Genomic DNA, 14,190 nt, shown 5'->3' on the forward strand with positions numbered 1-14,190 from the left:
AATGGGAAAGTTAATTAATGGGGGCTTTTACAGACTATTTGACGTCCGGAATTTTTGCACTTCGAACCTTTTTCCGGATGTTTCACTGTCGAAAAAAGGGAGATTACACATTTCTTCAGAGAGTTTCTGCAGAAATTTCTTTAGGAGTGCCTAAGGGAATTACTTCATGAGTTCCTATGAAACATCTCCAGGAGGTCCCATTGGATTTCTCCAGAAGTTCCAATGCAAATTGCTCCAGGACTTCCTTCAGGGAAATTTTCCTGTACTTTCTATTAGCATTCCTCGAGAAATTACTAAATCAATTCCTCCATGAGTTCAACGTTCTTCTTTCCTACGTGAAACCAGACCAGAAAATCATATCATGTTTATATCATATTGTGTTATGATATTATAATATTTTTCTATATTATGTTATAAACTAGATGCAGGATGATGTTAAAATTAGTAAAATTGAAACAAAAAGTACACTGGTCTAATCAAGATTATAATCTACTTTGTTATATAATATCAAAGTTATAACAAAATGTGACATAAATTTTGGCCTCAGCATTTTCAGTTTTCTATCAAAATATGATACAGTTTTGTAACATTATGTTCAAATGTTGAAGACTCGAAACTAAATTATATTACAATGAGTTATCAAACAACATTCATAACATAATGTGATATAATTGTGTTATGGTATTTTGAAAACACCAAGGATGTTGAACATGATTATATCACACTGAGTTATAAATATCATGGTTTGTTAGGATTATGTTATATTTGTGTTACAATTTTCTAGTCGGGAACCCTCCGGGAGTATCTATGAAAATATCTCAAGGATAAATACTGGAATTCCTGCAGGAGTTTCTACAGAAACTCTTCTCGTGGTTGCAATGGAAATTCCTAGAATATTTCCTACGGGAATTCTTTGAGAAGTTCATATGGGAATTCCTTCTAAGATCATTACGAAATTTCCTCTGAAGTTTCAAAGGAAGTTTCTACGAAAATTACTGTAGGAGCTCATACGGAAGTTCCTCAAAATCCATAACGGGAATTCCTGAAGGATTTAATACGAGAATTGCTCCAGGAATTTCATCATGAGTTACTACGGGAATTCCGGAATTGTATTTCCTGATAGTATTCTCCCAGTAGTTACATCTAATGGAAATTCCTTCAGATGCAAATACTGTAATTCCTCCCGGAGTACTTGTGGAAATTTCTCCAAAATTCCTAGCAGTTAAGATGGAAAATCTTCGTACGGGTATCAACAGGAACTTACTTGTTTGATTCCTAGGGGAATTCCACTAGGATTTCATACGGGCATTTCCCCCGCAGTTCCAGAGAGAATTTTCACAAGAGCTTCTATGGAAGTTCCTCCGGAGTTCCTATGGAAATTCCTAGAAGTTGAGATGGAAATTTTTCAAGCAATTTCTACGGGAATTCCTTCAGAAGTTACTACGGGCTTCTATCCAGAAGTTCCTTTGGGAATGCCCTCAACATTTTCTATAAAAATGCATCGAGAAGTTGATTCTGGAAATCCTTCAGAAATTCAAACACAAGTTGCTCTATGAGTTCCTACGGAGATCGTTTTATGGCCAAAAAGTGCAACCATAAAGTTCTATTCGTACCACACGGACGCCATTTTGTATACTAAGAAAATGTTTCTTCCACAGTTCTCTTGCAACCGATTTCACATTGACAGATCGTTTCATGAGTTTTTTTTTTCATATCTTGTTTTCTTCTTATTTATCCTTTATTTTGGTTTTGTTTTGTTCATAATTCTCAGCATTAAGTTAAAATTGTTGTTATTTTTCAAGGTTTCCAGTTTGTTGATAATCAAGATGCGTTCACTACCAATTAATAGGGTGGGGCGGGGCAAGATGGGTCACCTAAGGATGGATCACCATAACTTTGTAAATGAAAATCGTATTGGTTTGCATTCGTCCGCTACTCTTTAATACACTAGTTAGCTATGTTAAAAGGCGATAAAAAGTTCATTACATACAAAATATGATGTTTAACGAGCAGTTTTAAAAAGTGATCAATTTGGCGCCGTGAAAAAAGTGCGGGGCAAGATGGGTCACCTTTTAAGTAATTCACATTTTCTCAACGAAAAACGTCAAAATATGAGATTTGTTCCGCATTCATATATGCTCCATATCCATACCCGAGCAGAAGGGCATACCTTACAAATACCATGCGAAGAGCAACATGTGCTCTAATACCTAAAATTGTTATTGCTGCGTTATTGTACAAAATGTTATGAGAACATCACAATAACAGTTGGAGGTATTTGAGCAGAGTTTGGTATTGATGTAGTATTTGTTAGTTTAGCAGTGAAAATAACCGAAGAACAAGATTTGCTATTGCATCATGAAGTCATTGAACATATGAAACATTTAATAACAAGAAATGTTATTAGTTTGTTATTCAATAACTTTGGAATAACAAATACAGCAATTGATATTTTAGGTATGTATTCATTATTGAATTAACAAGATTTGTTATTTTCTAGGTGTTATTTGTACAACATTTTGGTATTCGTTTTTGTTATTTTGCCTCTTATTACCACCTAATGAAGGGCATATCAAGGCATGCTAGTATTTAAGATAAATACCTTGATATGTTATTGACTTGTTATTTTCTTCTGCTCGGGTACTGAGTAAACAAGAGCTACTAGTAAACATTTTATATATTTATTTGGAATATAAAAAACTTTACGATTTGAGTGGTCCTAAGGCGACTTGAAAATCGATGTTTTCACTAAAAAAATATCATAATTTTATGTTATAATTTTGAGCGTTCATTCCACTTGATTGAAGTCATTTATGAGATGGTCTTGTAATAAAAAAAATAATTAACTTTTGAATGCTCCAACAATACGTTCAAAATTGAAGGTGACCCATCTTGCCCCGTGGCCGTTTATATGGAGATTATATGGAATGTATCGCATAAGAAAAATGACTAAAAACCATTTTATTTTTTATTTCCAATGATAGTGAATTATTTTTCAATCAATGCTTCAAACTTTTGTATATTCATGCTGGTCATCTAGCAAAATTATTAACATCAACAAAACATGAGTAATGCGCCCAAAAATGGCACTGACCCATCTTGCCCCGCCCCACCCTATTACATATAGCCTCTTGATGCGATTCTCGTATTAAATCCTCGAGTAAATCCCGTAGTAACTTCTGAAGGAACTTCCGTAAGAACTCCTGGAAGAATTTCCGTAAAAACTCCTAGAGAAATTCCTGTTAGAAATTTCCGTATTGACTCCTGGAGGAATTTCCATGGAAATGTCCCTAGAAGCTCTGTAGAAACTCCTGATGGTTTTCTAATAGGAGAAGTTCCCGTAGGAACCCCTCAAGGTATTCCCATACGAACTCCTGAAGCAATTCTCATAGGAACTTCAGGAGGAATTCCCGTGTGAAAATGCCATAGGAACTCCAGAAGGCATTCTTATACGCACTCCTGGAATTTGCATAAGAACTCCCGGAGGAATTCCATAAAAACTCCTAAAGGAATCTCTATAGGAAATTTTGGGAGGAATTTTCCGTGGGGAATACTGGATGAGTTTCCACAGAAAATTCATAGGAAACCTGAACGCCTGAAGAAATTCCGAAAGGCGCTTCTGGAGAAATACTCGTATGAACTTATGGAGGAATTTTATAGGAACTCCTGGTTAAATTCGAATAGAAATTCCCATTAGAACTCATGGAAAATTCCAAATGAACTCTAACAGAATTGCCATACTAGCTCCAGGAGGAATTCTAACGGGAACCCTTGGAGGAACTCCCATAGGAACACCTGGAGGAATTTCCATAGGAAATCCCGGTGGGAATTCCGTAGAAAATCCTGCAGGAAGTTCCTTATGAAGTCCTGGAGGAATTTACATAGGAACTCCTTGAGGAACTCCCATAAAAACTATTGAAGGAATACCCTTGGGAATACCTATAGGAACTCCCAGAGGAATTCCATGGAAAGTCCTGGAGATATTCTATTGGAACTGCTGAAGGAACTCTCATACCCAAGTAACAATTATACTTTTGTGGCAATCCTGAAGTAATTTCTAAGATTGAATAATAAAACATAGCAATAAAGCTCTTTGTTCTGCAAATCCGAGATTAAATAGGCATAAAATATCCATAAGACTAATCTGGCCCACTCTTCAGGAGATCTTCAAGGCTGCTTTTGAAAACTGCTTTGAAACTAGTTGTATTTATGTACTTACACTGATGATTGATTATAAAAACTTCATAAAACTTTAACAAGAATAGCTTGAGGCATGTTGATCTTTTAGCTGGCTTTCTCAAAAGATCTTCTCAAGTTGCTGTGGCCTGTGTGAGTAACTGGCTGAAGCTTGAACGACAGCAGCAAGCTACTCGCATTTTTAATTGGCTATAAAATGAATATTTCGTCGATATGATTACTTTTGAGCACCAAAACGGCTAAATTAACAGTGAGCAAAAATGTTTGAGTGTTTATATTTGCATAAGAAAGCCAATTTGTTGCATAATATATTATTTGAAATAATAAGATAGTTCGTTGTTTTATTATTCCGCTTAGTTCTTGTTCCAGGGTAGAGGCTCTTGCTCAAGAATTGAAAGCTTTAAGGAGTTTTTGAATGGGAACAACTCAGATGAATTGTACTTTAATAAACGAAGCATAAACTTTTAATAAAATTTGTTGATGTTATGTGTTGAAAATAACTTCAAATACATCCTAAAACTTATTATAAGATGAAATGCCTTAGTGAATCAAGTTTTTATGCGCGATTTTCATAATTAACTTGAAGAAAACTTAAAAACCGCATACGAACGGAGATTATTTTCTCTTGATAAAAACAACTATGAATGATTAATGAATTTTTCATGCTACGATAAAGCTTCCATAAAAATTAACAAATCTAAAAGGAATTCAAATTGTTACTTGGGTAGCAACTCCTAGAGGAATTTTCATCGGAATACCTGGAGCAGTTCCGAAGGAGATCGTGGAAAAAATCCATAGCAAATCCTGGAGGAATTTGCATAGCCACTTCTGGATGAGATCTTGTAAGAATTCCAGGAGCAATTCCATAGAAACTCCTGAAGGAATTCCCATACGAACTCCTTGGAGATTCCGTAGATACTTTTCATAGGAAATCCTGCAGGAATGCCCAGTAGAAACTCCTGAAGAATTTCCATAACAACTACTTTAAAAAATCCCATGGAAACTCTTTGAGGAATTCTCTCAGGAATGCCTGGAAGAATTCTCATAGAAACTTCTGAAAGTATTATCATAATAATTCCTGGAGATTTTCCCAAGAATCTTCTGATCATATTCCCTTAGGAATTCCTGCAAAAAATCACCTAGTTCCCGAAAAAATCCTGTAACAACTCACTAAGTAATTCACGTATTAACTTCTCGAGATTTTTTTACAGGAACTCCTGAAGGATTTTAAGTATGAACTCAAGAATAAATCTCCGCGGGAAGTCGGGTGAATTACGGTATTAACATCTGATGAAATTCCGGGTTGGAATTCAGATGAAAGAAATCCCGTAGCAACTCCTGCACAAATTGTTGTAGGAACTCCTAGAGAAATTTCAAAGGACCTGCCGGAATTCCCGTCGTATCTTCTGGAGGACTGCCCGTAGGAAATTCTGGCTGGCGGAATTTCAGTAGAAACTGGTGGAGGCAATCCCATAGGAATTCCTGGACGAATTTTCCTTAAGAGCTCTCGGAAGATTTCCTATGGAAACTTCCGGAGAAATTCCATAAAAAATTTTGGATGAACTTCTGCTTTAACGCCTGAAGAAATTACAGAAGGAACTCATGGAGAAAATTATCTTGGAACCTCTTGAGAAATTCCCGTAGGAACTCCTGGAGGGAACGCCTCGTTCCTACGGAGATCTCATCAACTGTTACTTCGGGAATGCTTCCAAGAGTTCCTTCAGGGATTCCCCATAAGTTTTTATGAAAATAACAGCATTACTACGAAAATGCTTCGAAACTCATCAACTTCTTCAACGAAACTTTTACCGGAAGTTCCTATGGGAATTATTCCATCTGTTCCTGCGGGAATTCGTTCCGGAGTCCCTTTGCAAAGGAGATACTCCATGTCATTCCTCCTGAAGTTCCCAGGATTCTTCCAGAATTCTTCCAAAAGTTACTTCAGGGATTCCTCCAGTAATTTCTCCCCTGAATATTTTCTAGGAGTTCTTGCTCTGGATTTCCATTAGAAGTTTACCCTGAAATTCATGCATAGGTTTTTTCTCTAAAATCTCTTCAAAAGTTCTAAACCGAGGATTTTTCCAGAAGTTATTTATCAAGTATTCTTCTAATACTACTCTTTCAGCAGTTTCTTCCTTGAGAATGCTTCAGAGGTACTCCCCTGGGATTGTTAGATGATTTTTTCTCTGCATTGAGATTGCTCCAGGAGTCTAGCACTAAGGGGACGATGTGGTCTTCATGCCTAATTTTCACTTTCTAACTATAAACCACTACAAACTTCACGCTTGTTCCTAGTATGCGAACTATCAAGTCTTTCATTTCATTACCTACTTTAAACATTCTAAACCCTTGCTCTTTGAGTAGACAATGACAGATAAAGCTAAAAATGATTCAAATATAAATCTTTAATGATATGGTCGATAAACTAAATAAATATTTTGATTATTTGTGACAAAACCTGCATTCCCCAAGTAACATTTTAAGTTTTATTCTGCTCTATAAGAGGTTTTAGTAACCAATTCCTCACAAAACTGAATCCTACATCTCCAAGTAACATTTTAAGTTGTGTTTGGCTCTATGAGAGATCTTCATGACCAATTTTATGAAACTCGCAATAAAACTGATTTATACATCAAAACCTCTTGATAACCTCTTTAAAAGCTTCCGGCTAAGTGGACCACTCTCGGAGAGGTTTAGCAAATCGTATTAAGAGTAGCAATAAAACTGTTTTAAAACCTAGTTGAAAGTTTTTCCATTCTTGAAAAGAGGTTAAGATGATTGTTGTTGATTTGTTTTTCAACGAAAACTATGACAGCTCCAGATGCAGAGAAGCTTCTTCGGTGGCACGTAAAGTTCAGGAGGATACATCATTCGTAAGTAGAAAGCAATCATTTCAAAGTAATATTTTAGTAGTTATTGTGTTGGTAAGCTTATGCGCATTTAATATTACCGTGAATATTGGAGTTGCGGAAACATAAAATTAATGCGCTTTGAAAATAATGAATATTATCATTTTAGAATAAAATAAATCAATTTACTAATTTAGTAAAACTGTCTTGAATCACAAGAAAATTCAGCTGAGAGAGTTTACTTATGTCAGCATGTTATGGAAATGGCGGCACATTTTCAATTCATTGCCCATTTGAGCAAAAATAACTATTTTCCATTCACGTCAGCTAATTCTTCAATATGGCGACGACCATAATTAGCGAATATAAACCGAAAGCAAGTTTACTTTTATGATAACCGCAATAAACCTAGCAGTGTCGTAGTTTCTGCTTTTCCACCAACAGATGTCGTTACTAGTCGATCGGATCGCCATCTGTTGATAGTTTGAACAGTATTATTGTGGTTATAATGAATGCCAGAAGGTTTACATATCGGAGAGTTTTGTTTACTCTTAAAATCTGGCTTTATGGATATCTTCAAGTATACTATAAAACATTTCATCAATAGCTTTCATAAAAGTAATCATAAAACTGCGAGTTTTATCTATGGCTGTAATATAACCCTAATAAAAATCAAACAAAACCAATCAGCAAAGGAACTGTTACTTGGGATCAAAACCTCTTGATAACCTCTCCAAAAGCATGTTCCGGCTAAGTGGACCATTTTCGGAGAGGTTTTGCGAACCATATTAAGAGTAGCAATAAAACTGTTTTAAAACCTAGTTGAAAAATGTTCTATACTCGATTGTTATTAGGGGGATTCACTTAACTAATTACAAATAACAGAAAATCATGGCTTACGCGGCAATTTGAACTGTTTAGCGAGTTCCCTTATTGTTTCTCATTCAACAGAAGCTACGACATGATAATAAAATTTTATTGGCTTTTCTCGGTGAACTTAATACTACTCAAAGAAGGAGGGAGTAACAAAAGTAACGAAAGAAACGATGAATAGAAAGTTAAAGCTATGACAGCTCAAGATGCAGAGAAGTTTCTTCAATGGCACAATAAGTTCAGTAGGACACATCATTTGCCAGCAGAAAGCGATCATTTCAAATTAATATTTTAGTAGCTATTATGTTGCTAGGCTTATGCGTATTCAGTTTTACCGCGAATATTGGGGTTGCAGAAAGATAAAATTAATGCGCTTCGAAAATGCTGAATATTATCATCTTGGAATGAATAAATCAATCTGTTAATTTTGTAAAACTATCTCAAATTACAAGAAAACTCAGCTGAGAGAGTTTATCTATTTGAGCATGCTATCACAGACAAACAGACGTAACTCTTAGAGGAAATTCATCAAAAACTTTTGACCGGTGTCATTTTCATGAGCACACTGCCACCTGTTGGTAGAAACGCGCGCGACACTGTCGGCCATGATGGATTTCGATTTGACGTTTTGCTGACACGCACACTACTACACAAATTGCCTGTAATTTTCGTTTGCATCATTCAGCAATGTTTACACTGGCAAACGTCAAAGCGATTGAACACTAGCACATCTGGTGGAACGATCGCGCAAATCAAATGAAATTTAAATTGATCGTTAAATGCATGTGCCAAGCCGTTTTGAAGAGTGTTACGTCTGTTTGTTTGTGATGCTATGGAAATGACGGCAAACTATCAATTCATTGCAAATTTGATCAAAATTTCCCATTCACGTTATCTAGGTAATTCTTCAATATGCTGACGACCATAAATAGCGAAAATAAAACGAAAGTAAGTTTACTTTTATGATGACCGCAATAAACCTAGCAGTGTCATAGTTTCTGATTTTCCACCAACAGATGTCGTTACTAATCGAACGGATCGCCATCTGTTGAGAGTTTGAACAGTTTTTTTTTGTGGTGATAATGAATGCCAGAAGGATTACATATAGGAGAGTTTTGGTTATTCTAAAAATCTGGTTTCATGGATATCTTCAAGTATACTATAAAGCATTTCATCAATGGTTTTCATAAAAGTAGTCTTAGAACTGTGAGTGTTGATTATTGCTGCAATAAAACCCTAATAAAAAAAAATAAACAAAACGATTGAGCAATGGAATTGTTACGATAATCTTCCTCAAACATTCAATCTTTGTCCATTAATTCTGATATTTCTCAACTAGTAGAGCAAGTAGCGTCATACAGTCTGTTAACTTCTTTCATCAAAATAATGATCACTGCCCAGTAGTGTGCCTTTATGTATTTTCGTTTTTTGCAGCTACTTAGCTTCAGCTTATTTATAAACAAATTGTTATCGCTAAAGGCACAGACAATTGAGAGAAGCATTCACAAACATCTCACAAAATGCTTCCATCATATGGTGGTTTATTTGAATTCTCAGTTCATGTCTAGCCATCAGCTGCAACGGTTCTCGTTAATTTGCTCATTGATAATTGAATTAGTCTGCGTTGTTAGTTGGTGATGTGTCTACAGAAGTAACGTAAAAGAAAGTCATGATGGAAAAAGTAGTATCAAAAGGATGCTATGCAGTGCTCTTGACCTTTGCTCTGTTGTCCGTGGTCAGTGCCTCGTTTATCAACCCGTATGCACAGTTTATGAAACGTGGAATGTACTCATCAGCACCCCGCTACAAAGGAAATAATGGCGATCCGTTGTTCATCACACCGTACCTGGAAGCCGGGAAAATCAAGGAAGCCCAGACCGCAGCCCGAGTGAACCATAGCCGTATCGTTGGCTTTGAAAGCTACACGGGATTCTTTACCGTTGATAAGAGATATAACTCTAATTTGTTCTTTTGGTACTTCCCTGCAAAGAACAACGCGGCCAATGCACCGGTCTTGCTGTGGCTCCAGGGTGGACCAGGGGCTTCTTCCTTGTTCGGCCTTTTCGAAGAGAACGGTCCGTTCTTCATCTCGAAAAATCTGAAAGCCCTTCCACGAGAGTACTCCTGGCACATTAACCACAACCTGATCTACATTGATAACCCCGTCGGCACTGGGTTCAGTTTCACTGATAACGAAGACGGATATGCACGGAATCAAACCCAAGTTGGAGAGAATTTGTACGAGGCCTTGATTCAATTCTTCCAGTTGTTCCCGGAACTGCAGAAAAATCCATTTTATGCGAGTGGTGAATCGTACGCTGGTAAATATGTACCGGCAATTGGTTACACAATCCATAAGAAGAACCCAACAGCGAAGATCAAAATCAATCTACAAGGTATGGCCATCGGTAATGGGTACAGCGACCCTGTGAACCAACTTGACTACGGAGATTATCTGTACCAGCTGGGGTTGATCGATGTGAACGCGAAAGAGAGATTTGATCATGATGAAGCTGCTGCGGCGGAATGCGTAAAGAAGAATGATTACCAGTGCGCTTTTCACTTCATGGACGAGCTGTTGAACGGTGACGAGGAAGGCGCATCATTCTTCAAGAATATATCCGGATTCAACACGTACTACAATTACCTGCACACAGCGGAGGACCCAAAGGATGAGTTCTACCTTATAGGGTTTTTGAAGCTATCGGAAACTAGACGGGCGATTCATGTGGGCGATCTCCCATTCCACGATCTAGACGACGAAAATAAGGTCTTCAAGTTCCTGAAGCACGATATTTTGGATTCGGTTGCTCCGTGGATCGCAGAGCTGTTGTCGCACTATCGAATGATGATCTACAACGGCCAGCTGGACATTATCTGCGCCTACCCGATGATGGTCAATTATCTGAAAAACTTGCCTTTCGATGGAGCAGACCAATATCGGAGCGCCGAACGGTACATATTTTACGTTGATGGCGAAATAGCCGGTTACTACAAGTTGGTGAACAACATGCTGGAGGTGCTGTTACGAGATGCCGGCCATATGGTTCCACGTGATCAACCGAAATGGGCGTACGCAATGATCAATGCGTTCACAAAAACACTAGACTTTATGCCAGATGATTGAAATAAATTGGTCATTTTTTAAACCTATTTGCTTTTTTTACATGTGAGCGGTTCCATATCATTTCAGCAACGAGTAATTTTCATATATGTTTATTTGGATGAAACCTTGCATACAAGTCTTTGGGGGAGAAAAACGCCGTTTTGCATACTTGGTTCGCCATTTTGAATCTAGCGTTACTTATGAGAAGGGCCTATGAAAAATGCACATGATATCTTCAAAAAATTGTATCTCGAAAACGGTTTGTCCGATCGGTTTGGTGTCTTCGGCGAAGTTTTAGACAATTGTTGGTGCTATATGGAAAAAATATGCACGGTAAAAAAAATTGTTTGGTTTTTGTGATTTGAACTAAAATATAGATTTTCCCTCAAAAGTGACACGTCAATTTTTTTTTTAATTATCTTTATGTTATAGCTGACTGAAAATGCTATCCAGTGCACAGTGGGTTGTTCTGGAGAAAAATAGGTTACAATGAAAAAAAAATGTTTTAAAAATTACTGTTTTCAAAAAATGCTATTAAGAAAAGTCAAAAAAGTTTGTCGCCCTAATTTTATGGAAGTACATCAAATTTGCAAGAAAAAAGTACTTTGGTAACATTTTTCTAAGATGCACCGTTTAGAAGATATTACTAATTTAATATTGATTTTTTTGATAACTTAATAAATTTTAGCCCTTTTCGGATGTACTCCGTGTTTCTCCAGTTTCAAAAGTATTTTTTTCGGAAAGATTGGAAAATTTTGAGTTAAAATGACACTGACAGCTTAAAGATTTGAGTGAAATTCTCTGCCTTAAAAGTATTTTGAAAAACAAGTTACAAAATCCCACTATCAGGAACAATGATTTTTTCCAGTGGTTTTTGGTGCCTTCTGCTGAAAACGTGCTAATAAGTATTAGATACAGGTAATTAGATACCAGTTAGCTGTACTACGTACAGTTGGTGATTGTGAACATGGTCTTTGTTGGAACTAGTCCACCATGGCCACGCTGGCCCAGGCTTGTAAACATTCGACACTTTTCACTACCTTCGTTTCGTTGTCGCGGTCGGGTGTCAGCTGAAATTTAAATTTTTAAATTCAGCCACAAGGCAAGAAAAACTATCAATTTTATCATTGTTACCAAAATCATGGTCAGTACAAAAAATTGTAGACGAATTTAAAACTAGTAGAAATATGGCATCAGATGCAAGAAAGGAAAGAGATAATGTATTAGATTCATCTCAAGGTTCAAGCTCTGGAAAAGCTTTGAGTAATGAAACAAAAGAACTGGTTTTGAATTTTTTTGAAGACGATGATATAAGCCGTGCAATGCCAGGCCAAAGAGATTTTGTTAGCGTAAAGACAGGAAATAAGAGATTGGCTGTTCAGAAAAGATTGTTAATGATGACATTAAGAGAAGCTTTTAATCGCTTTAATGAAATGTACGTCCATGTAAAAATAGGGTTTTCATCATTTGCAAGCCTCCGGCCAAGGCAATGTAAACTATTGACTATCACAGGAACACATAATGTTTGCGTTTGCACTACGCATGAAAATGTCAATTTAATTCTACTTAGCTTAAAAAAATACAATGTCTTGAATGATCTAAAAACATTAACGAATAGATTACTTTGCGAAAATAAGACAACTCATTGCCATCTACGAAGATGTAAAAACTGCCCAGATACCTCAGTTTTAGAAGACAGTTTATTGAAACAACTGGAAGAAAACTTTGTTGAAAAGCTTTCATTCGAACAATGGGTTACCATTGACAGATGGGATTTGGAAACTATTGTAAAGCAAACCGATGACTTTGTTACATTTTTCAGCTCAAAATTAGAAAGTTTGATTCCCGCATGATTTTGTAAAAACCGAACAATCCAATTTTTTGAAAACTACAAAACAAAACTTGCAAGATGGTGAATTTTTAGCTATTTGTGACTTTTCTGAAAATTACAGCTTCGTTTTGCAGGATGAAGTTCAATCACACCATTGGAACGTGCAACAGGCCACAATCCATCCTTTCGTAATATATTATACTGAAAATATGCAAATTAAACATTTTAGCTTCATTATAATTTCAGAAGAACTTAGACATGATTCAGTCGCTGTTAATTTGTTTATTGATAAAATGATAAAATTTTTACAAATTGATCAAAATAAAAACATGAAAAAAAATTATTTTATGTCAGATGGTGCTGCTTCACAGTATAAAAACCAAAAAAACTTTTTTAGCCTTTGTAAGTTTAAGTCAAAGTATGGTATTGACGCTGAATGGCATTTCTTCGCAACATCGCACGGAAAAGGTTTATGCGATGCTATTGGAGGTACGATAAAACGCATGGCTACCAGAGCAAGTTTAGCCAAAGAACGCGAACACCCGATAAAGACTGCAAGAGAGTTGTTTAATTGGGCAAACAAACGAAAAGAAGAAGAACTTACAAAGTTGTCATTTTGTTATTCTACTACAGAAGAATACGAAAATATGTCTTTGCAGCTAAATAATCAATATAATAATGCAAAAACAATTCAAGGAACTCAAAAATTCCACTCATTTCTTCCTCTATCAGAAAATACAATAAAGGCAAAGCTTTATTCAAACTGTCCTAACAATGATGCCAAAATATTCGATATTGTTAAGAAAGTTGTGTAAACAATAATTTGATAAAATACAGGAATAAAAATAAACTGATGTACAAAATATATTGTTATTTTATATTGTGCACAAATACCACCCCTGAAAAATAAGCCTTATTCGCTCTTTTGAATCTTGCTAATTGAGGAGCTTGCGATATGCAAGAGTTGAATGCACATTTTCAACACAATACACCAAAAACCACTGGAAGAAATCATTGTTCCTGATAGTGGGATTTTGTAACTTGTTTTTCAAAATACTTTTAAGGCAGAGAATTTCATTCAAATCTTTAAGCTGTCAGTGTCATTTTAACTCAAAATTTTCCAATCTTTCCGAAAAAAATACTTTTGAAACTGGAGAAACACGGAGTACATCCGAAAAGGGCTAAAACTTATTAAGTTATCAAAAAAATCAATATTAAATTAGTAATATCTTCTAAACGGTGCATCTTAGAAAAATGTTACCAAAGTACTTTTTTCTTGCAAATTTGATGTACTTTCATAAAATTAGGGCGACAAACTTTTTTGACTTTTCTTA

The 14,190-nt window shown here is 36.0% G+C and overlaps 2 protein-coding genes across 3 annotated transcripts in view; one reads left to right on the plus strand and one right to left on the minus strand.

The window, feature by feature from the left end:
* Positions 1–14,190, minus strand: part of LOC109398212 (uncharacterized) — a 69,159-nt gene that overhangs the window by 12,364 nt on the left and 42,605 nt on the right. The window lies entirely within an intron of this gene.
* Positions 9,458–11,072, plus strand: LOC109398194 (vitellogenic carboxypeptidase). Its single transcript, XM_019670510.3, has one exon. The coding sequence runs from the start codon at positions 9,589–9,591 to the stop codon at positions 11,044–11,046; it is 1,458 nt and encodes a 485-aa protein (XP_019526055.2). The 5' UTR covers positions 9,458–9,588; the 3' UTR covers positions 11,047–11,072.

Source organism: Aedes albopictus, chromosome 2 (assembly GCF_035046485.1).
Source record: "Aedes albopictus strain Foshan chromosome 2, AalbF5, whole genome shotgun sequence".
In the NCBI taxonomy this organism is placed as follows: domain Eukaryota; kingdom Metazoa; phylum Arthropoda; class Insecta; order Diptera; family Culicidae; genus Aedes; species Aedes albopictus.